The sequence below is a fragment of the Colossoma macropomum genome, unplaced genomic scaffold (assembly GCF_904425465.1).
Source record: "Colossoma macropomum unplaced genomic scaffold, Colossoma_macropomum, whole genome shotgun sequence".
Taxonomy (NCBI): Eukaryota; Metazoa; Chordata; class Actinopteri; order Characiformes; family Serrasalmidae; genus Colossoma; species Colossoma macropomum.
Window position 1 is genome coordinate 15,824,496 of NW_023494808.1, and position 26,137 is coordinate 15,850,632.

Genomic DNA, 26,137 nt, shown 5'->3' on the forward strand with positions numbered 1-26,137 from the left:
TTTACAGCATATGGTTTGGGACAGAACACAAAGTACCTTTAAGTGATGATTTTGCATATATGTAGCTTATTACTATCGCAATGAATTCTTTGGGTTCAAATATATCATAGCATAATCTTTGTAAATATCTAAGGTCTGGAACCACAGTTTGAACTAATTCAGTAGAATGCTCCATATATTGTTACATACATCTGGTTAAAATGTCTTTAGGCATCAAGATGTTATGTTTTTTGCCCTATAGTTGTCACAGCCACGTATATGGCTATAGCAGGTATATGCTTAGTTTTTTTTCTAGTGGGTAGTGAAGGGTGAAGCACAACCTGACACAGGGTCAAATGTAGCAGCATTCACTGCAATATTATTGTAATCACCCTCTTGTCTGTAATATAGCACCATTTTGAAGCAAATTAAGAGCACACAGTGACAGCTGGCAAGGCTAAAGTACAGCCCCCACATGGCAGGGTTAGTTTTAACAGTGTTACTGTGGCAGGGATGTGGGAAGGTGTTTCAAGTTGGGGGTGCTGACAATTTAAGTAGCATATATATGACGTGAACGAAGATGTAAAATTATTTGCTTTTTTTTAGTTTGCTAATTTACATCAAAATGTGTCATACAGTACAATAATGAGGCAAAAGATGTGAAACTTAGCAAATAAAAAAAATTGTGCACTAAAGTAAGCAAACAAATGCCACACTCAATTTTGTAGATAACTTACTTTTACTTAGGAAATCAACAAAACATTTTTCTGGGAGTGTTCAAACTTCTGGATACAATTGGAAGCCTGTTTGGTTTAAACAGCATAGAATTTTATTGAATTAAAAGTGTTTGCTTAAAATTAACCAGATCTTTGACTGTTACAACTGGTTCCCCAGGCTCTTACAGTTAACCCTGACTAAGGAGTAAAATTTGTATTCACTCCACTTCATCCTGATATAGCACACACCTGCATACTGCAAAGAATGCATCTCTGATTAAAGTTAATACCATATTTGAAGCTTCTGCTACCAAACTGCCATGAAAGTGGGAAAAGAAATGAGGGCAAAGATTTCTAAAGCGTGAAACAACAAAGCTTTAAGTAAATAAAATGCCTGCGTTCTTTGAATGATCTAGAAATGGATGATCTTTTCCAAAGAACACCTGTGTAAAGGCTCAACCCACAACAGATTTTGAAACTCAGGGACATTCCTGACAGGTTATCGCTCAGGTGAACTCAACCCTGAACTCAGATCCAGCTTGATAGAATTTGAAGTTCTCATTTTACAGACACTGCATAGACAAAACAATGCTGGCGTCAGCATTCACATTCCTTTTTTCAGCATTGACACTCTTTTTTTCAGCATTCACATTCCTTTTTTCAGCATTGACACTCTTTTTTTCAGCATTCACATTCCTTTTTTCAGCATTGACACTCCTTTTTTCAGCATTCACATTCCTTTTTTCAGCATTGACACTCCTTTTTTTCAGCATTCACATTCCTTTTTTTCAAAGGTCACCCTTATCAAATACACAGATTAGGCTTGTCAGCATGGTCAGGTTTGTGAAAAAGGTCTTTATCCTTTAGTGACCACAGTTCGGGCTGGTTGTCCCTCGTTTCCTTCAAACCAAGACACAATCATTAGTGAGGATTAAATGCATACTGAAAAGGCATTTTAGTTTACAAAATGACACTTTAATGCTCACAGATGTTTCAGTTCTAATCTTAACCCTTAGGAGTAGCAGTTATCACCTCTGTTCACAGAGAAACTTTGTCGGAAATACAGTTTCTAAAGTTTAATACAATGTTTGCGCATGTGAGTACAAGCTCAATTCCAAAATGTTAGGATGGCATATGAAATGCTAATAAAAACAGAAAGCAGCGATTGGTAAATTCTTTTCACCTGTATTGGATTTAGAATGTTATAAAAACATGTTTTACCTTCTGAACTTTTGTTCCTTACCTTGTGAACTTTTTTGTTCATTGTTTTTTTGTAAATATACACTCATTCCAAATGTATTGCCTGCAACACGTTCCAAAAAAGTTGAAACAGGGGCATGTTTACCATTGAGTTACATCACCTCTCCTTTAAACAACACTTTATAAATGGTTGGAGACAGAATATACAAACTGATCCAGTTTTGAAAGTGTAATTTTATGCCGTTCTTCTGTTATACAAGTCTTTAACTGTGCATTTGTACGGGGCCTTTGTTGTTGTATTTTGAAGTAAATCATCTGCCGCAAGCAGGCCAGTCTAGCACCTGTACTTTGATTTTGCAGCCATGCTCAAACAGGCAAAATGCTGCTTGGCATTGTCATGTTGAAATCAGCATTGACGTCCCTGAAAAAGACGTCGTCTAGAAGGCTGCATATGCTGCTCCAAAATGTGTTCAGTATTAATGCTGCCTTCACAGTTGTGTAAGTTACCCAGTAATACCCTCCCCTACCATGACCCTGAGTTTTGAACTTTATGCTGGTAACAATCTAGATGATCCTTTTCTTTTTTGGCCTGAAGAACACAATGTCCATTATTTCCATAAACAGTCTGAAAGGCTGACTTGTAAAAGCACAGTATGCACGTTTCACTGTGCATCAGTCCATTTCAGATGAGCTTGAGCCCAGAGAAGTCAGCAGTGTTCCAAGCATTGTTGATATATGGCTTCTGCTGTGCATAGTATAGTCCTAACTTGCATTTGTGGATGCAGCATTCCTGAGCTCATGCCGTGATATTCATAACAGAAGCAATAATGCAGTGCCAACTGGGGGATCGAAGGTCATGGGCATTTAGTTGTGGTTTTCAGCCTTGACTTTTTTTTTTACACACAGATTTCTATGGATTCCCTCATTCTCTTGATGTTATTATGCACTAAAGGGGGTGAAATACCTAAAATACCTGCAATCACTCGCTGAGAAGCATTGGGCCTTTTACACTAACTGTTCTTAAGAGGAAATTTCTTCTTCAAACCCACTTACTCAGTTTTCACAAAGCTTCTGACATTCACCAGTGTTTTCTTATTTGGGATTTGTTCTTATATAAGAACAGAATTTATTCACACTCAAGAGCACAAAGGTGTGAACAGTTCTGCACTTTAGGAACACGTCATGAATCTGACATAGATTTTTTCTAAGGCCCCATTTTTCAAGAACAAATTTAAGAGAAAACTTAGGTATTGGTGAATGAGGCCCATTGTTCTTAAACTGTCAGATTTTTTCCTGGTGCATCTTTGGCAAAGTGGCAAGTCTCGACTCACCCTTGTTCAGGCTTTTCCTGCATGCTCCTTTTATATCCAAGCATGATTCTATCACCTTTTTAAGACGTTTTTTGAACATTTCATAGTGTTCCTAGTCTTAAATTGCCCTTGTGCCAACTTATTTAGAACATGCTGCTGGCATTAATTTCAGAATGAGTGTTTGTTTACAAAAGATAATGAAGCAGATAAAACATTTTATGTCTTTGTACAATTGCCATTCAAATTCTAGTCTAAGTAGATTCATGGATCACTGCAATTGGTTTTTATCTGCATTTTACCTACTGTCTCAGCTTTTTTGGAACTGGGTTTGTGGAAGAGGAGATATCTTATTATGATCTGAATTTGAGGAAACGTTACTGTTGAACAGACAATATTGTCTTGTGTAAAGAAAAACCATCTTTGTCCTTTTGCGACACTGAAACTAATGAAAAAAGTGTAGATTCAAAGCTTACTGAATGTAAATCAAATGTAAAGGTAAACTAGAGATGTTCCAATTCAATTCAAAGGATTGGGATCTGAGTCAATCTAGGAATATTTGATTTGATTAGGAATCGGCAGTATTAAGCATGATCCAATTCCAATCCTTTGTGCATTCTGTTAACTTCACTGCTCTAAAAGTGAAAGCATAACCTGCAGCAGTGTGGCACATTTTTAGAAGTTAATATAGAAATCTAAATGATGAGCAGCATGCCGCTAGAAGCATGTACAAACTAAACTCCACCCCCAGGGGTCATGTGGCTTGTGGTTTTAAACTGGCATTAGTAGTTCACAGCGGCAAAAGTTTAAATGCCCTCAGACTAATTACGTTTTGTTGATTTTCTAAATGAAAATAAGTTAACACATCTCCTACAGAAAATTACCTAAATTACCTGTATTATCTATAAAAACAAAGATCAGATCAGATCACATTGGTATCAGCTGATACTCAGCATTAATGTATTTGGATCTGATTCTGGGGACAAAAAAATGGATTGGGACATCCCTAGTTATTACATTTAAACAGTATATCCAAACCAAAGTCATACCTCATGTCTTCTAAGGGTTAACCGCTTATAAAGTTTTATAACATATTGTAATTAGAGATGGCATATCATTATTGATGGATATCGGTCTGATATCAGCAGAACATTCTGGACTGGCCTTTCACAGTTACTACACAATTATTTGTTATGAGTCATTTTATTTGAGGTGAGTCACTGTCCTCAGTCGTTAGATTTCACAACTGGTGTACGTTGCAACAAGCAGAATGTGAATTGGGTTTGGTGGTTTGAGGAAAATATATGTAAATAAATGAGACTGGTTTTACTTTGTTTGGATAGGACACGATAGCCTCCTTTAGATTATCTACAAATGTTCAAATTGTTAACAAACTATTTGGTGAAACTGAGTTTATCCTCAACAGCTGCAGGGTTAAGGTTAGGAATTGGGCAGAGGTTAAAGTTAGGACCAGGGTGAAGGTGAGGCAAAATCACGGTGAATTTAACAAATATTTAATTGCATGCATGTTAAAGGTAAGCAAAGTATCTTCTAAGCATCAGTACAGTGTACTACACAAAGTGGTATCAAGGAACCAGTATAGATTCATTAAGACATCATTGAGCTTATGGAAACAAAAAAGCTCTAACTTCTAACTTACAGCTTGCTTATTTAATAGCTATGTGGCTAATTCTAACATTTGTATCATGCATGCTAGCTGAATGACTGTCCTATATTTTCTTATATTTTCTAGTTTTGCATGACTTTGCAAATCTGTGTAACTGTTGACATTAGTGTGAGTATGTGTGAGCGCAACAACAACAGGTTGCGCAAGATTAAGTTTCCGTTCATCTGTCTACTTTTAGATGATTATGTTAGGTGAAGTGCTTCAGTTAATGTAAAGGTTTTAAATAAAACATTATTTGAATTAGTATCAGTATCAGCTGATACCCAATGGTCCAGTATTATAAGAGAAAAAGTGGTATCGCACCATCTCTAATTGTAGTCATAAATCTTTTTGGAATGACTAAAATAACTGATGATCATCTTGGCATGAAAAGATGTTCAGGCAGAAAGAACAAGTTTGCTTACATTTCTTCTGTTTTGCCGTTTGATAATCCACACAGATAGCCAGATCAAAAGGACCACCAGTGATCCGCACACCACAGAAACCACCGGAACATTCCAGAAAACTTCAAGAGCTCTCTGCATATGGGGGCCAGTGACTGGGGGGGGGGAGAAAATAAACAATATGAGTAATGGATGCTGTCCCAGTGACTCAGGTAGTGTAACATGGCATGAATGTCGCATATAATCTTTTCTTAAGTACCTGGAACTGTTTTCATTGCAGCATTATAAGATGATGCATGATAAAAAAAAAGGTATATATATATATATATATATATATATATAAAGCAAAAAAGAGGAAAAACTGGAGATCAAAAAAATGATTAAATGATACAGAGAAAATGGGACTCCTAACTAACACCCAGATAGACCACCACAACTGTCACCATCACATAAACAATACTAAAAGCTTTAATCTTTGAGAGAGAGAAGAAAAGCTGCACTCTTGCTTCAGATCTGAAATAATCCACAGGTGTTTCTGTCCATCCTTCCACTGTGAGAAGACAACTTAGTGCTATGGGTCTAAGATGTGTAGCTGTCAAGAAGCCCTTACTGAGAAAAAGAAATGGATAAAAAAGAAGAAAAATTGCAAATCTAACAAAGAAGTTGCTTGTGTTCTCAGAACAATGGACTGACCATCCAAACCTTAACGTCACAGGATGTGGTTGGGATTAATTGTATGATGAAAAGCAGAAAATGCAACCAACTTCTAAGACTGAACTTTGGAGGTGTGGAAAAATATTCCTGCAGATTTCTTTGAAAAACTGAAAGCAAATTCTGAAAAGAATGGAAGCTGCAAAAATGGACCCAATTTTATTCATCAACTAAATATAGAAATGTGGTATTATTTTATTTATTTTTTTATTCTCTGCTGAGGCTGAAAAACTTACACTTATAATGGCTGTTTTGACTGGAAATGAAATCATTGAAGGGTGGTCTCTGGCTTTCGCACAGTACAGTATGTGAATGTTTTTCCTTTAAACTATAAAAAGATTGCACTCACACAGCTAATTTACAAGCTGTTCTTTATAAAACATCTATTGAAATATCTGGTAACATTTTACTTGAACCCTGCTACATAACATTGACATAACCATGCCATAAACATCTTATGGTAGATGTCATATGCTGTCATCAGTTGTTATGACTGACTGTGTCCAGTAATGAACAGTATCAGGTTATCTTTACTGTTAATTGTCATGACAGGGGTGGTAATGTTTGATGTTGGCTAACTAGAGTACATGTACCAAAATCATGACACTGGTAATAGTAACATAACACTGTTATGTTACTGAACAAAATTTGCTATGATGACTCGTCAGCATACATCTTTTATGACTTGTAAATGCATGGTTATGTCAGTGTTATGTTGCAGGGTTCAAGTACTGTGTTACCAAAGGTTCTTTAGAAACTCAGCATTGGTCATTCAAGACTCCTAAGAACTCTTTATGGCACCTTTATTGTTAAGAGTGTAGCCCCAACTGTGAGGATAAATTATCTCCTAGACAAACACAACCATAGCAGTGGAATCTCGCTAGTATGGGTGAAAGTGAATGAAATCATGCAAATTTATTACAAATCATGTAGACAGAATGACAAGCCAGGATTTATGTCTGCTTCTCCCCATTCCCCAGTGAAACTGCACCAATTTGTCACCACCGTATAATGGCTGCAACTTGTCTGGACACGACTACTAAGAACCAGAGGATTGGGTCTATAATTTCATCAGATGACACTTTGTAAACATCCTAGATATAGACATCCAAGTTCTTCTTATTGTTCACATGCATTAAGATACTGACTTCAAAATATTTGTGTTTTTTATGCTTTTCATCACTGGTGTCCATGTAGTATATGTTAACCAACCGAGGTCTACTATGAGTATTAAATCAAGGGTACATAGCTGAGGTATAAGACATTTTGGCTTACATAACACACGGTACATGCCAACAGGTTAAACCTGATATGAGGAACCAGAGAAGTTGATCACAGTGCTAAGGCTGCTAACAAGCCGAGGCAGTTTCTTTGGATCTCATTACAGCTGCATGATGAAGTGCATTTTTCTCGCTTTCTAATATGAGTTTCTATGATAAACACTTCATCATACTTTTGTCACTGCGATGACAAAACGGATCAGATCACCCTTCATGTGATGCCAGAATGAGGTAATCAGATTGGCTGAATGAAGCATTAAAAGCCAAAGGAGTGCTTCCCCGTGCAGGGCCTGAAAACTTCATATGAAGTCATGTTGATTTTATTTAATTTACCTCTCTTTATCTCTCTCTCTTTATCTCTATCATTTTTGATTATATTATACATCATAAAAGTATTGTCTGTAGCAAAAAACAGCAAATGGAAAGGACAGGGTACTTATACAGTTAATAAGACAAAAATACAGCCTAATATACCTGTTGATTTCTTAATTATGTTAGATGATACTTTGCCATTATGCTAGTTAACAGTGAACTTGTGGTATGTTGCCAGCAGGTAACACAATATGACTTTAATTTCTCATCTAATCACTAACATAGCCACCTATGGAGCCTATAGCCTAAACTGAGCTAGACAAGAAATCAAAGTCACTCAGGATAAAGTTAGTATAGCAGCTTGTACAAAGATAAACACAGCAGGCATTTACATCTGTGACCAAAGCACAGCTGTTCTCGGATCAGCTAAGAGAGAGTCACTACTCGATTGGGTAGTCTCATCATGTTTCCACTCTGAACTGCATAAAACACTTCCGAAATGGGGAAATATTTTTAAATATTTTTCCAAGGACTATAGTGTCCTCATGGTAGTTACGAACATGATGGGCACTGATAATGAACTGAAGGCATGAAGCAATGGCTGCAACTCAGTAATTGGAGGGCTGATGAAAATAAGGCGGAGCTTGGTGAGGAGCGCAATGATTTTGATTGGCTATAAAAGGCCTGTGATACTCATGGCTCTACCCTGTGTAATTGGGTAGGCCTGTGATACCCATGGCTCTACCCTGTACATTATCAGAATGCAGCTGTTACAATATTTAATCTCATTAATGGAGATATGGGAAAAAAAAAACCTTCTGAAACTACCGAGGTCCGGACCTTGGTGTCCTCATAGCAAGTTACAGCCATGTCTGCTAGTCTTGGGGTGAGTTTGCTTACCTTTGTCTATTTAATAAAGTTAATGTGGTTAAAACAGTTAATTAACAAAGTCGGTCTCAATCAAACAGTCCTCACAGCTTCAGCTTTTCAGGCTCAAGTGCAGAGTCACGCTGCTTATTATTCAATCAAAGTAGCTCTTATAACCAACTACGAACTTAATGAAAATCAAATGGATGACCATTTAGCAAATGTAGGAACACACAGGTGTTCTGGAAACCACCACTCAATCAATCAATCAATCTATCAATTAATCAATCAAAAGGACAGAAACGCCTCATCAGATAAGAACAAGGTAAAAGCTAAAGCTAGCAAGGTAGCTACCTAGCTAACATGATACCTTACATCAGTGTGGCTGATGGTGCTTGATGACCGAGATAAGAGTTACACTGAGGCTGTAGCTTGGTTGTATTTATTAACTTATAGCTCAGTGGCTAGGCTAGCAGTCAGGATTGGTTAACATCACAGGAATTCCCAATGATTGTATGCCATGATAAGGGATACAGTGCCATGCAATGCAATAATACATAACACAAATAACCTGTTAAACTCTAGTTTTAGGCCGGAAAACCTAAAACCTTTTTCAACCTAAAAACAAGCAATATAACTAATAATCATGTCAGTCAGTAAAACACTGTTTAACTACAACTACTGGAATCTGTTTAAATTAAATGACAAAGTTTTTTAGTCAGTGTTATGGGTTGGCAGAACTTTAGTTCCATAAAATTGGTGTTGATATTGGTCACAAAAGTTTCATATGAGTTGTTTGATTTGAGGTCAGTACATCCTACATCTCTTGTCAAGTCCCACTATGTCTCAAAATGTTGTAATGCATTTGTGGGCAGCAATGCAAGTAATGCAAGCTGTAGCCACCAAACTGTGAAACTGAACATTCCCTAAAACACTCCTTTTGATAAAGGAAAGCATTTGCATCATTCCATTGTAAGTGAACGTGATCCTGAACTTAAACTAACAAAAGGGTATTACACACTCACCACACTGCGCAATTTCCTTTGCTAATCCAGAAATCTCCACTTCACACGTGACTGTGCCACTTTCTTTTATGCTTACAGAGCTCTCGATGTCATAGAGACCAGTGAGACTGTCCATTTTACTGTAGGAAAATACTGGATGTGGGAACAGCAGCTGACCGTTCAGTTTCCATGCAATCTTCCCCTCAGGATAGCCCTGTATGGCCTTACAATGATAACTGCCAGATCTGTTCGTACAGTTTGTAATGAAGTTGGCTGTGAGGAGAAAGAAGGAATGACAGAAAACGTGAGTATAAAAAATCTTCATTTTAATGATCAAAAGTTATAAATGTCCAAACTGTAATTCATCTTGGCCTGAGATTGAATTTACCTTAGAGGCAATTTGACAAACTGCCAAAACCTGTCAAAAGCACTCATGTAACCTAGTAATGCCAAGAATTCCTAGAACTCCTTTTTTTGCATGAAAATGCTAATTACTGCCTACAATATTTGCACCATAGGATTAAGGCTAACACATGCTTCCTCCAATCCATATTTAGGAGAAAATCTTCTTTCTGAGATACGCCTAATGCAGTCAGTGGACTTCTGTGTGTGTTTGGAGGAGACTGCTCATTTCTTTTTGTGATGTGTCACTCAGACACCTTCGACTGCTAGCCCACTCGATTGCTAGCTATTGACGGAGAGGAATGAAGCCATCAGTTGCACATGGTAGTATGAATGGCTAATTGATTCCTTGGTTAACAGAGGTTACATTGGATTGGTCAGAATGCACCAGAATATAGCTCAAGCACCTTTGGTTTGTGTGAATGCCAAACAGAGCTGTGCTCTGATACACCAACCTGATGAAAATGTACACTGACCAGCTTCATTAAGTACACCTCTTTGTATCTACACTCTTTGTCCATTTTATCAGCTCCACTTACCATATAGGTGCACTTTGTAGTTCTACAATTACAGACTGTAGTCCATCTGTTTCTCTGCATACTTTGTTAGCCCAATTTTTTCCCTGTTCTTTAGCACTCAGGACCCCACAGGACCACCACAGAGCAGATATTATTTAGGTGGTGGATCATTCTCAGCACTGCAGTGACACTGACATGGTGGTGGCGTGTTAGTGTGTGTTGCGCTGGTATGAGTGGATCAGACGCAGCAGTACTGCTGAATTTCTGAAACATCTCAGTGTCTCTGCTGGACTACAAACAGTCCACCAACCAAAGGAATCCAGCCAGGTGGACCAACAAAGTAGGTGTGTTTAACAGAGTAGACAGCAGTTGTGCACAGTGTTTAAAAACTCCAGCAACACACACTAACACACCACCACCACGTGAGTGTCACTGCAGTGCTGAGAATGATCCACCACCCAAATAATACCTGCTCTGTGGGGGTCCTGACCATTGAAGAACAGGGTAACAAAATATGCAGAGAAACAGATGGACTACAGTCAGTAACTGTAGAACTAAGTGAACCTGTGGAGCTGATATAATGGTTAATGATTGTAGAAACAAGCAGGTGTACTTAATAAAGTGGCTGGTGGCATCCTGGGTAACAGAGTTGAAGCGAGTAATAGAACTGAACACAGAGATCATACCCCCGCTTAAGTTGATATTAATGCAGTAAGAAACATGTACAGTTTACAACATAGAGCAGAGAGGAGATTTGAAAAAAAATGTTTTAATCAAAATGTTTTCATTAAAATATTTGTTTCAAGCCATTTTCTTTTAATTTTAATTTAAAAATAAACTGTAGGTTACAAAAATGTGTAACAAGGTGGCGAATTTGGCCTAAAACAAGCTAGTGAAGGGATGAAGATTATCTTAGCACTTTTTAACATAGATTTTTTTCTTAAGGATATATTTCTTAGACCTAGGAATAAGGCTTTCTTGTCTCGTTGAGGCTTGTTGTTATGTTCTTTGAGAAAGACGCTGTGACATGAGATAAGGACTTGTTTATGCCCATCTCCAGTCTATCCTATCAGACATGGCGGCAGCCTGCGGTACAGGATCTGTAACTGGGTTTTTCCGTCATCTTTGACTACTGGGGAACCTTTAAGGCCTTGAGCCTGACTGATAGCAACACTTCCTGACGTCATTAACAGGGACACTATCTTTGTTGACTGAATCTCCAATGACACTGTGTTTAGATAGGCTTGATCTGTTAATGATGAATTAGCAATTGCATATGTAAATTGTGTAATTTACATACAATTTGCATAAAGGTATAACTGTTTTGACCAAGTCTGTGTTAGATGAGGAAAACACATGCAGGTGCTCTCACTCCCACCTCTCTCTCACTCGTTTGCTGGAACCTATCCCATTGGGCCACGACAATCCAAAGACAGGCAGTCAGGCCAATTGGACATGCTAAAATGCCCCTAAGTATGAATGTGTGTGTGAATGTATGTGTCTGTGTGTCTGCCCTGTGATGGACTGGTGACCTGTCCAGGATGTTTCCTGTGCATAAAAGACTTTTTTTGTTAAATCAAATAAATTAACAGGGGAAAATAATTATTATAACATTACATTGTTGGAAATAAACCAAATATCATTGTAATTAGGGTGTAACTGGAAGATTTTAATGACCATAAATCACCACATTAAAGATGGATACAGCCTTTTTATGTGTTTTTGTGATTATTAAAATTTAATAACTTTATTTTTAAGATCTTTTCACTTTTCACAGAAATATTATTACTTTTAAACAGATAATGGAACATAAACTGAACTCTATTCATGGAAAGTGCTAGTCACTATGCACATCCCTACTTCCACAACTTAACACCTTTTTATGGACTTCAGGGTATTTTGTTCCATTATGGCATGTGGGATTCGAAGTTGGATGATACAACCACAAAAGAAGGAGTTCTATAGTTCCAATTCGTACTTGTAAAATACAGACAGGTTCAGCCTAAGTAAAATGCTTTGACTCATCTGTATTATCTGACTCATCAAGATTTCTTAAGAATATGATTTAGGAAAGATCGTGGTAAGATGATAAAGCACTTAAGTGATTAGTATCCCATATAGGCTGGAATCACTGGTAATCAAAGGTCCAATCCCATTTCTTATTTTTACCCCTACCCCTTGTTTTCAAGTGTCACCCTGCCCCTTGGAACTGAGTTACAAGGGGTAGTGGTTGAAATCTTCCTCTGGGAAATGGGACCACCCTCAAATAAAAAAGAACATTACTTCATTAACAGGCTACTAGCTGTGCTCTGTAGGTGACCCGACCAGTCTGCAGTGATAGCAGAGGAGGGTAAAGTTCAGCAACCTTACTGCTGGGCTTTAGTTACATTTAGGGCATCACATGCTTTCAAAAAGGGGGGGGATTATTTATTATCATCCACCCCTAATTCCTCGGTAATATGAGGCTGAAGTCAAATATTCCTCAGCTTCTTGTCCCACCTTAAATAGTGCATCAGTACACCTCAGGTGTCAGAACTGCTGCACCATTTAAGGTGGAACGGGAAATTTAGCTAGCTAGCTACCGAGACATCAGCATACTGCTACCAATTTTTATGGTTGTTTATCTGCAAAGGCAATGTCCCTTCTGCAGGTAAACTTTCACACTCATGTTCCTGTCTTTGATGGCACTCTCTGACAGCGTACATCATACGCTCACCTCTGGCGGCTGCTTGCCTCATGATGACGTCCTCATCTCTTTACTGGTTTTTAGCTCCCTGACACACTCTGTCCATGTCTGCTTCACTATCCGTATTAGGCGGCACACCTAAATCCAAATCTGACTGAAGGGACGCATAGGAGCAGTCAGCTGGCACCTTCAGTGCAGGCATCTCCGCAGCTTACAAAAAACCTTACTGGGCAGCCAGGCCTGTAGAATCTTTGTCTCAGTTCTTTCATAGCCCTAGCTGCTCCAAAGTGGCCTGTGCCACTTTCACTTTCGTTGAGCCCCCCCCACAACTTTCTCACTTGCTGCCCGCTGATGTGTGCAACTTCCTCCAATATTGTCACTGGCTTTCATCTCCTCAATACTCTCCTTGAGTGCATTGCCTTCAGCAATTGGTGTTTCCCCTTTTACCACTGGCACTGCATTATTCAATTCCTCCAACCTTAGAGGATTCCCCCATGTCTTATCCATCCGCCACCACTGGTTCACAGGAATGAGCTTTCTTGACCCAAGCGAAACATCCTACTCTTAAACTCCAGTGATGCCTTGCCTGTGATAAGAAAATCCACCCCTAGTATCCAGTACACAAGGGTCACAAGTGGGTGCAAGCCAGAATTTGCTGCTTCCCCCCTCAAACCTTTAGCTGTTTTTTACCCAGCAAAGACACAACTCCGACTTTTAGCTCACCTCGATGGTTGCCCAGCCCTCTGGGGCAGTACTCCAGGTCAAAAAAAGGAGGAAGTTGCCCTATGTCCACCAAGACATGGTAGCAGACTCCTTCAAAGGCACAAGGTAATCATAAGCAGCATTGCCTTCAAATTCTACTGAGCACATGGTTCCCTGTGAGGGGCTCTCTGTTGGGGCCAGCCCTCTCTGGATGGCTCTCCTTTCCATTTCTCACAGAAGTTGGCTCTTGCTTGCGGCAGTGGCATGGTTCCCTCGTACAGCAGGGCTAGTAAACTAAATGTCACATGGGTGGCTGGCTAGACTCCACGTGGCACACTTTTCCTTCTCTCTCTTACCTTCGTCCTTTGCAACATGGCAGACCAGTTGATGACACAAAGGAGTAGTGCAACAAAAAATCAACTCAGCTTTTCCTGCCTCTCTAACAGCTTGCTCCAAAGAAAGGCCAACATGGAACTGGTGTGAGTGCACTGAGAAATGCCTTGAGAGCTTAGTTATTGAGGAAAAAGTTTGCCTCAGTAAGGATGCTCCCCAAGAAGTCCCATACAGGGCCAAAAGCCACCACAATATGGCAGAAATTTTTATCTTGCTTGCTCTTCTTGATACTGGCATTTTCAATGACAAAGACAACTAGAATCATAGATATCACTCCATATTGTGAGTACAATACTGTGTCAGAAATAGGAGCTGCTAGCTTGGCTAAGTAATTGAGTAATGAACTGCTCAACTTTGATTTCTTACGAATTGCTTCATGCAACTGCTAAGTTTCATCCAAATGATATTGCGTGACTAGCTGCATGAAAGTTTCACCATGTAATGTAAGGATCCCTGAGCAAAGACTGTCATTAGAGGGTAGATCCCTTAAGTGGTGCTTTCCCAACTGTCACCTGATTCAACTTCTTATACATGTGCCTGAGCTGAATCAAGTGTATAGAGAAATAACTAATATGCGCTGATGTCACCATGAGTGAGATTGAGAAATCATAAACATTTGTCTCTATTTACCTGTAACCTGTAGGGTTGCATGCACATCGGAAAAAGCTTCTGCATCATAGTAGCATGTGTACACTCCCTCATCTGATGCACGGACTTGACTTAGGATGAGAGAACAGCTGTTTTCCTGGATTCCAGTTCTGCCACGATACTGTAGTGCTGTTAGGTCTCTGTCATCACTGTACACTATAGTGTGGTCTCTCTGCCAGCTGATCAAGGAAGACATGTTTGGGCAGTTACAGGGCAAAATCACTTTTCCTCCAACTTTGGCTGTGACATTTGTGCAGTCTGTTGGGGAGAGTGTGGTAAATAGAACATAAAGAAGATGTAGGTTAACCAGTCTGAGTTAGGGCTGAAAGTTTCAAGCAAAATATGTAACTGACATTTATCTAACCAATATTGCAACTGCATTGTAAACTGCAACTATTTTCTAGAAAATCAGGCCTGTTTCTTTTGGCCAGGAAGACCAGCATATCCACTTTTTCTGGCTTGAGGCTTGAATGCTGAACATTTAGTGTGACAGAATGCCAGTTCTTTTGTGGTTGAGTTGTCATGTACAGACCACATGGATGCTTGGTTGCTTCTTATCTGCAGGCAGATCACAAGCTCTGTTTAAGGTTAAATTTCCCCACTGAAAACATCTTAAGACAAGTTTCTAAGGGTTTTAAAGATGGTTTATGGTTAAATGGTTGATTTAATTAGATGAAGTATTCCTAATCAATAATTAGATTGACTATTTCTATTATTTTATATGCAGGTAATCCAAACTTTTGAACACTAGTGTATACATATGTGAAGATAGATAGGTAGGTAGATAGGAAGATAGATACAGTCGTATGCAAACATTTGAGTGCCCTGGTAAAATTACATGTCACAAAAAAATTACACACACACACACATGTATATATGTGTGTGTGTGTGTATCTATATCTGTTTATCTATTTATCCATATATATATATATATATATATATATATATATATATATATATATATATATATATACAGTTGCTGTCAGGTAAATACATACCAACACATCAACAACATCAGTTTTTGATGGCTTAATTGGAAAAATACAAATAAAACAAAAAAATCACCATATATTGTTTATTTTTTCTAATTTTAGTGTTTTACCTGATTATGTAATTACTTTACATATCATTTTCTCAGTGCTGTATATTAAAAATTCCATTACTTATTAACGTAATAATAATAATAATAATAATACACTGTATATATGCTGTTACACAAGTCTCCGAAATGACTCAGCCATAAACTGTACAGTTTCGCTCAGTTCATTAAGAGGTCAAAGGTTACTGGTTCACTCAGTTATTCATTAATGACTGATTAACTAGGCGCTCTGTACTCACCGCTCACAGACACTGAGAAGAGGAGTGTGATCACAACTGCAAGGCTGTTTCGACACATTCCGGCCTGAAATGGAGTTTTATTCATTTTCAGAGTCCCCAACCGCTCAGTGATGATGTTTATGAAGGGTCAGGAGTCCTTATGTATCTGTTAAACTGCCGTCCATCCGCACTTCACACTGCAGTGCATACGACCTCCGTGCTGTCATAGTTTATATCCAAGCTCAGCTCTCGCGCTCTCTCTCTCTCTCCCTCCCTCCCTCTCCCTCTCTCTCTCTCTCCCTTTTCAAACTACTGTCCTGGCCACACCCCCTCAGCTTTTACTGCTCACTGCACTCACTAAAGGAAAAACAGGCAAGCGCGTCTTTGTTCATCAGCATGATCTAATACTGAAAATATGACAGCAGTCTAACCTCTCAATGAGGACAAATTACCCACATAAATAAATAAATAAATAAAAACACCTAGAAATTTTAATTCATATTTTGCTTATGTTTGCAAACTCTTAAGAACATAAATACATAAAAAATAAAACAAACAAATAATCTAATTAAGAATGAAAAAAAGAATTAAATCCTGTATTTTTCTTGTTTGTGTGGTTTTATGTATCAAAGACAATTTATAATTATTTTACGTGACCTTTTCTCAACCTCTCTTATCCTTTCGATCGGAACGTGCTGTTTTAGTTTCGGCTCTTTTAAGACTGACAAGCAGATGCAATAGTCTAAACACCCCTGATCGAATTACATGTTCTCTTGGTTTTCTGAGTGAAACTAAGACAACATGTCCTCTATGGTGAACAAACTTAAATATGACATTGTCCTATTTTCAGGTTCTATTTGTTTTTATTTATCTAAAAATTTAAATGTGCCATAACTTTTGCACAGGCCATATTTTATGTTTTTTTTTTTTTTTCCAATATGTAAAATTCAGCAACAAACAATTGTGCCAGTTGAATGCCTTCTCTTCACTTAGAAAATCAACAAGTGCAATTGAACTTTTTAAGTGTAAATTCAGTATAAAATGGACAACCTTTTGGATAAAGATGGTATTTTTTAACCTATCTAGCCAGAATCAGTGTGTGGGACTCTTCAGTCCACGACATCTAAAGCATTGCAGTAAAAAAGGTAAATCAGAACTGCTGCTGTTTGTGTTTACTGTTAATGTTAGACGGTTAAAACACTTTGTGGTTTGAGTATCTTTAATTTGTTCTTTTTCTTAATTTGTGTGTAGATCTGGGTTTGGATTGTATTAGAGTGTTATTATTTTGTGGTGGATTGCTGTGGAAATTGTGCTTTATTTGTAGTTTTGATTCCTTATTTGGAGTTTATTTTTGGTGTGACTGTTTAAGTCTATACTTAAGCGTGAAGAGCAATTGCAGAGGAGACGTTTACAGGTGGCATGGTTCCGCGAGGAAGTAGGAAGTGGCTGGCTGTAAGGATCTGGTGGTGGAGAGAGCACTCAAGTGAAGTAAAGGGCTGGTACACGTTACTAAAAGGGTTTGGAACAGAGAACTTGCAGAGCGGAGAATTACCACTCTGTGATGTCTTCTGGGTTTCTCTAACGCGCTCCTGAGCGGCTCCAGAATGATTGGGTTAAGACGGAGCATTTATGCAAAATCATAGTTTATAAATGCTTAAACATTTTTTTAATATCATTTCCTGAACACAGAACAGTATAAACATTTAACGCAGTTGTTATATTTTTAAGCGCTTTTGAACTCTTAAGTTTATATAGAAGTTTAAAACGGCGCCTCGTGTACGTTCATGATATCAGTGAGCGCAAACAGCCAATGAGCTGCTCTGCTTTAAAGAATCATCTTGGTAGGTAAGCTGTTCTCGTCAATAGCCATGTGCACATGCAGCCTGATCTCGTCAATAGCCACGTTTACATGCAGCCTGTTAATCCATTAATAATCCGACCAATAGCTCAATCGGAATAGAATAGTTAGATGCAACCTGCATACCAACAAACTATTTGGCAGGTATATTAGAAGAAAGCCTCTGCTGTCATTGAGCCACGAACATAAACATCTGGAGTTCACTAAACATCACTGGGTTCTGTGATCAGATCAGATGTTGTGGGGCTGTTCAGACCCAAAAGTCATTGGAATTTTGTTACATGACATTATGGATTCCATTAAAAGTAAGAGATTTTACACCACAGTCTGGCTGTGTAAAATAGTATGTTTAATGTTTTTGTTTCTTTATATAACCAGCGTTTTTACTAAAGAACCTTTACATAATCATCTTGATAGGTTAACTGTGACTCTGAGTGTGCTCTGTTACAGCTCATCTTTAAAGAATCATTTTAAAGGGTGTGCCAGAAGGTTAAGATTGGGTCATCGATCCTCCAGTAGAATCTAAAACATGTTTCAACACCTTTAATCCACATGAGAACTGACTGACTGACCACAGTATCAAGCCTCTCAGTGTCCGCCCTGTCTCCCTGATCTATACTCCACTGAAAACCTGTGGGCTGGGCTGATGAGGAAATGTAACATGTTATCTTTATTACATAAGAAAACAAGTCTGTGTTATCTTTGACAAAGAAGCCTTTTTGTTAAAGAAACCAAATAAAAAAAATGGACTCAGATTCCTTTATTCACCAATATGCTAAATCATTGTGACCACTCACAGATGAAGTGAATAATGTTGATTATTTCAGAATTTAAACTGGGGTGTATTACATGGTAAGCGAACATTCAGCTCTCATAGTCAACGTTTTGGCTGTGGGAGAAATGGGCAGATATGAAGACCTGAGTTAGGCTGTAATAGCTTGACCTGCTGGATTCTCTGCCGCACGCTGTTACACTGTATACTGTAATCAGTCACTTATAACAGAACTAACTGCCCTTGTGTTTCTTTGCCGAGCTGAACAACTTCCCATCCTGTGCGGTCTGATGCTGTTTCTTCATCTGCCTTAATCGGATGCCCACTGCTTGCCTGCTCGCCACGCTGTGCAAACCTCACCTGCTTGAACTGACCCTCCTGATGATACTGCTTTTGCACAGACTCAAACTATTTAATTATGGCCATTGCTTCAGCTGCTTTTCTCCTTTTCTGTATTTTAATATTTTTTACTAATGTTAAAACCTTATACTCTGTTCATATCGCTCTTGTGTTATTGTTTGCTATTCAGTGTTGACCAGAGGAGGATGCATTCCACTTTTGAGTCTTGGTTCCTCTCAAGGTTTCTCTTGCTCTTAGAGACTTTTTCCTTACCACTGTCGCCATTATCTTGCTCATGGAGGCTTGGACCTGGATTTTTCTGTAAAGCTGCTTTGCGACAACACCTGTCGTAAAAAGCACTATATAAATAAGTCTTGACTAGACTTGACCTGAGCCTTGGTCCTGACATTCACGTGGACGTCAGTTTGACATGTGGCACTTACCTAAACATTGTTATGGACCAGGTACACCCTTTCATGGCAGTTGTATTCCCTGATGGCAGTGTCCTCTTTCAGCAGGATAATGTGCCTGGCCACAGTGCACACATTGTCCGGAAATGGTTTGGGGAATATGATGATGAGTCCAAGGTGTTGCTCTGGCCTCTAAACATCTCCACAGGATAAAAGATCTTTGAGACATGCTGGACGTCCAATATGCCACGGCTCCTTATTGCAACTTACAGGACTTAAAGGATCTGCTGCTAGTGTCTTCGCACCAGATACTACAGGGCACCTTCTTATAGACTCGGCATGTCTCGGTGAGTCAGAGTTGTTTTACTTTTGGTTTGTTTTTTGCACTTTTTCCATCTCTAATGTCACAACTTGTGTACATTGGGCCTCCCTGATCTTCTCAGAACCGACTGACATTTTGTATCTAAGAACATTTTGTCTGTTTTATTTTTTCTACGTGAGAGATGACTTTTCTCTGCTGTGTAGAGCTGTTTGAGCTCTTGACATTAAGAAGGACTTTCTAGAGGCTTTTTATATCTCTTTCTGTCAGATCTGAGAAGTTGCAGCATTTCCTGTCCTCCTCAGTCCAGCTAAACCTCTCCACCATGCTGTTTTATTTGTGTTTGTTTGTGTTTCTTGTTCAAGACCCATGAGGGTCTTTGCTGGATTCTACATAAGTAGATGTGTGTGTGTGTGTGTGTGTTTAATATCCTAATGTGTAATGTGTTTAATATGCTAAACTAATAATTAATATGCTAATATGTTAAACTAGTAACCAACCCAGATAGCAAATCACTGAATCCATGTTAAATCAACAATTAAAGCGTCAACATTAACTTCACTCTATCAATGTTAATGTAATGTGAATTCCTAATCACTTTTGCCCTCTGAATTAAAACTGAAACAACATTAAAAGCTGAAAAATTCAACAATATATTGATGCTACCTCAATCATTTTTCAAGCCATCCTGCTTTATCTATAGCAAGGATTATAAAAAAAAAAGCCATTTAGCCTTAAACAAACAACAAAACCCTCCATTAGTTTCTTTATTGAACAACAAGATAACAAGAAAATGGTTTAAAATTACTTTTTTTAACTAGATGATGTACAAGAACTACAGAAACAGTCTCTGTGATGTCAATCAATACGGACTAGAAACCTGACCCCTGAGGTATAGGCTAAGCAGCTTGGATAAGTGTAATCCTTACCTCAGTTGCCGCATAAAATTGCTAAGAAAACAGAAATTCTATCTTTATTCACGAAATGGACATCAGAGAAAAGTGTTTGTTCATTTTCAGCAGCAGAAAAAGAAGCCAAACTGAGGTAAGGTATCTAGTCTAGATAGCAAGGCAGCTAACCTTATATATATAAAATATGGTTTACATGATTTGCATATCATTGCATCCTATTTTTATTTACATTCTGCACAGCGTCCCAACTTATTTGGGAATGGGGTTGTAGATACAGAATTGTCGTATCAGCATACATTTCAAGATTTTACATAGTTATGTGTCTTTCATACTTTCGCATGGTGTTTATATTAGAATTAAGAGGGTGAACCGAATGCATCCGGAGGACAACATTCAACATTCAAACACTGATCTTTTGGCAAATAGCTACTGCAAGCTTCCCAAGAAGTAGTTCAAAGACCACTTTAGATTAGCTTTTATTTGATGAGTGAAATGAGAGACAGGGTGTTCTAACCTATTTGGCTTAAATTCATGTGTTCCGTTTGTTTTTTTTTTGCATGCAAGTGAGATTTGGGAGGCAGGGTAGGGACTGTGTGCAGTTGTGTGTGTGAGTTGTAAACAGTCTTTCAGGTTTGTTACTGAGGATAAATAGTCTCGGTAGTCTGGTCTTGTCACGGAATGATTTGTTTGGCTTCTAAAGGTGTTTTTCCACCTGAAAGGCACTAGCTTGGGATATGTTTTTCCGTTATGGACTGAATGTGATGACACTTCTTTTCAACAGTCTGTTATTGCTACTGAATTAAAAGAAAAATGCATTGCTGTATAATTACTAGTCTTTAAAGTGATTTCTGTTAGATCTTCAGCAACTAGTTATTGGCAGGCACAAACAAGTGTCACTCCCTTTTGTTGTGCTTGTGTTTTTTGTTGGTTTTATCGTGTGCTGTGACACATAATACATTATCAGCATTCAAAACTGCTATTGAAAAATCTAAATAGCAGGTTATATGAAAATAATACTCCAGGAAGATTATTATTATTCATTAAATATCAGACAAAAATTATGCAGTTGCTGCAACTTCAAGTAGAAGCCTTTGAGTGAGTTCTATGTTTTTTGTAATTCTGACTTAAAATGCCATCCTAATTACTTAGTATATTCTAATTATGACATCTTAAGTCTTTATGACTTATTATCTAATTCTAAGTCTCTAATCATGATATTTATGCTATGACAATGAGAAGCTTATAATTGAGATGTCTCATAATAAAATAGTTGTAAGTATGAGAGTTTCTCATCATTAAAATGCAGTAAGTTATAATTATGATGTAACTGAGTTTGAGAGTCATAATCACATGTGATTAATTCACAGCTGTGAGAAACTTGCTCATTAAATTGCTTTTTATTTTAAATTGCTTTCTAAAACTGGATTTATAGTACAAGTCATTCCTTTTTCAGGAGATATTTCTGAGGAGATTAGATATAAGACTTGCATAAGAAGAAAGTCAAGATTAAGTGACCCTTATTAGTCCCACAATGGGGAAATTTCACCTCCGTAATCTAACCCATCTGTGCAGTGAAACACCACATACACACTGGTGAAGACACACTCTTGGGGGCAGTGAGCACACTTGCCTGGAGCGGTGGGCAGCCCTATCCACAGCGCCAGGGGAGCAGGTGGGGGTTAGGTGCCCTGCTCAAGGCCACCTTAGTCACATACTGTTGGCTCAGGGGATCGAACCAGCGACCTTCCAGTCTCAAAGCTGGTCCCCTAACCTTCAGCCCACGACTGCCCCAATGGAAAGTAAGTGAGATTCATAACAACTGTGTAAGACCTGGGAGACCACCAATACTGTCACCCTCAGATAAACAGTACTTTCCTTTCATTCATGAGAGAGGAGAAAATCAGGCTCCACTCTTGCTTCAGATCAAAAAAATCCACAGGTGCTCCTGTTCATCCTTCCACTGTGAGAAGACAACTCAGCACTATGAGTTTGAAAGGATGTATAGCTGTCAATTAGCCCTTATATCTTAATTTTTGATGTTTTATTTTTCTATACATTTGAACATTGTGGCTGTCCTTTATATTGCATGAAAACTAATGATAATTGGACCGACAGCTCCAAAATGACTTGAAATGAAATTTCTTTACATTAACTTACATTAAAAGTCAAAAACATTTTTGGTTTCTCCTACCATATTGATGGTGAATTAGTAGAGTCCCAATATAAAAATATCTTGGAATAGAGAATTTGCAGATTGTGGTGCATCTAAAGCAAAAAAAAAGGGGTGCCACAAATAGGTACAGTGTCAACTGTTGTGTTTCGTAACTTCTCTGTAAATCCATACCTCATAGTGTCCTGACTTTCGGTCTGATGTGTATGTTTGGGAATGTGTGTCCAAGACTGAAACAAATCCAGAGATTAATCGAGTCAGTGAGTAGGATTATAGAAACAAAAGAAGTTGTCAGCTCCATGCTAACTGGTTTAAAAAAAAAAAAATGTATTATCAAAGATCTACCCATCATGCACTACTGCACTACTGACCAACTGAATTTCCTGTATGGATAATATAGTGGACTTGATTTTGGAGATACTTGTTTTTCTTTCGACAGCGACAATATGTGTTTATTGTACTTTGTTAATATTATCATAACTCATTAAAACACAAAGATGCTCACACGATGTTTATCATCAAGAGTTAAACCTTTTGACATATGGGCAACTAGTTGTGATGCTGTAGTCTGTCTAAAAAAGCCCAACATACATTTACTGACAAAGAACAATGGCCCTCACACACCAATATCTTCTTAAGTTTTTTCTTAAACGTGTTCTTGAGAAAGGAACGACCCAGAAGGATAAGCAGTTTAGAAAGTGTGTGTGTGTGTGTGTGTTCTTGAGAAAGGTCCTAAGAAAAAGTCTACCTCAGATTCATGGTGTGTTCTTAAAGCGCATAATTGTTCTCAACTTTGTGCTCTTAAGTGTGTGTAGATTCTGTTCTTAACCTAAGAACAAATCCCAAATAAGAAAACATTGTTGAATCTCAGAATCTTCCTAAAAACTGCATAAGTGGGTTTTTAGAAGAAATTTCTTCTTAAGAACAGTTGGTGAATGAGGCCCAGCATCTATTATTGCTAAGAATAAGTGTAAATACCTTAAACCAAAGCACTGAAAAACAAAGGAGTTGTTGATTGACTTAGAGTGGTAGAGTAGAGCTGCCACCACTATTTGAAAATGTGCCATAACTTTTGCACAGGCCACATATGATGTTTTTGTGTGTTTTCTAATATGTTAAGTTCAGCAAATAACCAGCAATTGTGCATTAAAATTGCAAAAGTGTGTTCTCTGAGGACGATGCGTTAACGTGTTTTCACATAGAGGTGTAATTTGACCTGAGGAGGCCAAACTTTGGTGACACTTTATCAACAGTACATGTTCAAAATATTTACTTCAATGTATTCAGATGCTTTACTACTGCCGCTTCACTGATATGTAACTGGTAGCTTGTTGAGTTTATTAATTATCTACAAAGGACCACTCAAAATAAAGTGCATACCAGACTTTTGCATACCAGTATATGTAGAATATCTCAGTTTCATAACAGCACTTACTCTTCCACTCCTATAATTCAAACTCTTTTAAGTCAAGTTCTGTCATTTTGTTTATAATGTATTCATATGTGTGTTTGGAATCACTTTACTAATATATATTTTTTTTTATTTTATATACAGTAATTACTTACACAATGTGGATAAAAATTCTACAAACTATTCAGCAAAAGGAATTGGAGATTTTATCACCACTTCAGAAATATGATGATTTATGGATATTAATAGCATTATAAAAATATATATAATAATAATAATTCCATGTTGGTTTATGCTGGTCTGATGGTGGTCGACCCGCATACCAGCATACAAAACACAACACAATGGTTCTGCTTTTTTCCCTAGCAGGAATAGCTACACAGCTATCTTGGTCATTTTAGAATCTTCTACAGCTGCGTTTAGTACGGAGCTGTTGCTTTAATTTCCTAGATTGTTATCTTGAGATAACAAGTTAAATACCTTGTGATCTCAAGTTGACAACTTTGTTATCTTGATCACAAAACACTTAATTCGTTATCTCAAGATGACAACTTTGTTATCTTGAGGTCACAAGATACTTAACTTTTGTTATGTTGAAATCACAAGATAGTTAACTCATTATCTCAAGACAGCAATCCAGAAAATTATAAGTACCTCATGGCCTCTCCGGAGTGCCGTAGTTTATCACTCTGGACGCTGATTAAAAAGTATATGTTTATTTAAAGGATTCTGTTGTCCTACCATTGATTTAAAGGCGTTGAAGCTACACAGAAATATCATATTAGAATAATGCATTATACATTTATTTGCAGCCCAATTGGTTTTATAGTAAAACATTGATTCCAAACCACTGAAAGGCAGAGTGTGTTAATTTACCAAGTGAATGACTGTTATATTGGATTGTGTGGGTAGTGTTTGGTTATTTGTGAAGCCAATAACTCTCAGCCTTATTGTAGTCTGCATTGCTCTGAATGAGTGTGACGGTACTGTACTGCCCTCATGTGGTCAATCCTCCGGATTTCACTGCAGCGGGCTCTGTTTGACTGACAGCACCTCGCACAAATCCGCATTCACTGACTGTGAGCCACGCCGCTCAGTGACCTTCCTCTGCCGGGGAAACACGGAATCAAAATACAGCACCACAACATAGTGTCAAAACTGGCTAAACATGCTATTTTATGGGGAGTGAGCGTCCGTAGCCGGTATTTCCCCCTTTTCCTGGTGAAAACCCGGTGGTTGGTATCTTCTTTCATTGATTCTGGTAGACTTTTAACCCTGTCTAACGTCACATAACCGCCACCTAGCGAGAGCTAATGCTAACGCCGGTTGTTGACATAGCGCGACAAGAGCACAGACTTCTGAGGCGTTTTCGTGTTTAGGGCTGAACAGTCAAAACCTCTCACATAAGCATTAGGATGGTTTTAGTCAGGTTTCGTTTTCTTTGTTGACTGCATCTTCAGGTTTAAGAGGGGAACAAAAATAGGCAGTTTGTTGTAACGTTATACACACATTAATATGTGAACGTAGCTGGTTATGTGACTTGAAGAAGTGAATTAACTTAGAGGATGGTGTTGAGGTTCGTTTATACACTATACCTCACAACTTTAACTACGCTGTATTATATGTCAGATTTCACCACCAAATAGAAGTACTGTCATGAAGTCGTAAGATGAAATCCATCAACCTGTCGGTTATTTCTGCACAATTCAATCATTACGATGCAGATAAAGACTATTTAAGAGTGTTTAGATGAAATGCATCATTCTAGAGTCAGAATTGTTCACAGTGGTGGTGATAGGAACCAGACGTCCAAAGTGTAGAAAGCTGTCACATGA

At 38.1% G+C, this 26,137-nt stretch overlaps 2 protein-coding genes across 4 annotated transcripts in view; one reads left to right on the forward strand and one right to left on the reverse strand.

Annotated features, from left to right (window-relative positions):
* On the reverse strand, positions 1-16,391 carry LOC118798249 (CD276 antigen homolog). The gene is made up of 5 exons (XM_036557651.1): positions 16,134-16,391; positions 14,778-15,053; positions 9,468-9,719; positions 5,294-5,427; positions 1-1,595 (listed from the first exon to the last, which is right to left on the reverse strand). The coding sequence occupies exons 1-5, from the start codon at positions 16,216-16,218 to the stop codon at positions 1,500-1,502; spliced, it is 843 nt and encodes a 280-aa protein (XP_036413544.1). The 5' UTR covers positions 16,219-16,391; the 3' UTR covers positions 1-1,499.
* Positions 9,630-26,137, forward strand: part of LOC118798248 — a 23,935-nt gene continuing 7,427 nt past the window's right edge. Inside the window, exon 1 of one of the 3 annotated variants that reach the window (XM_036557649.1) lies at positions 9,630-9,750. The gene's annotated coding sequence lies outside the window, so the exon portion shown is untranslated. Of the gene's footprint in view, positions 9,751-25,363; positions 25,538-26,137 lie in introns of those variants that run through there. The other 2 variants (XM_036557648.1, XM_036557647.1) reach the window with 2 other exon arrangements.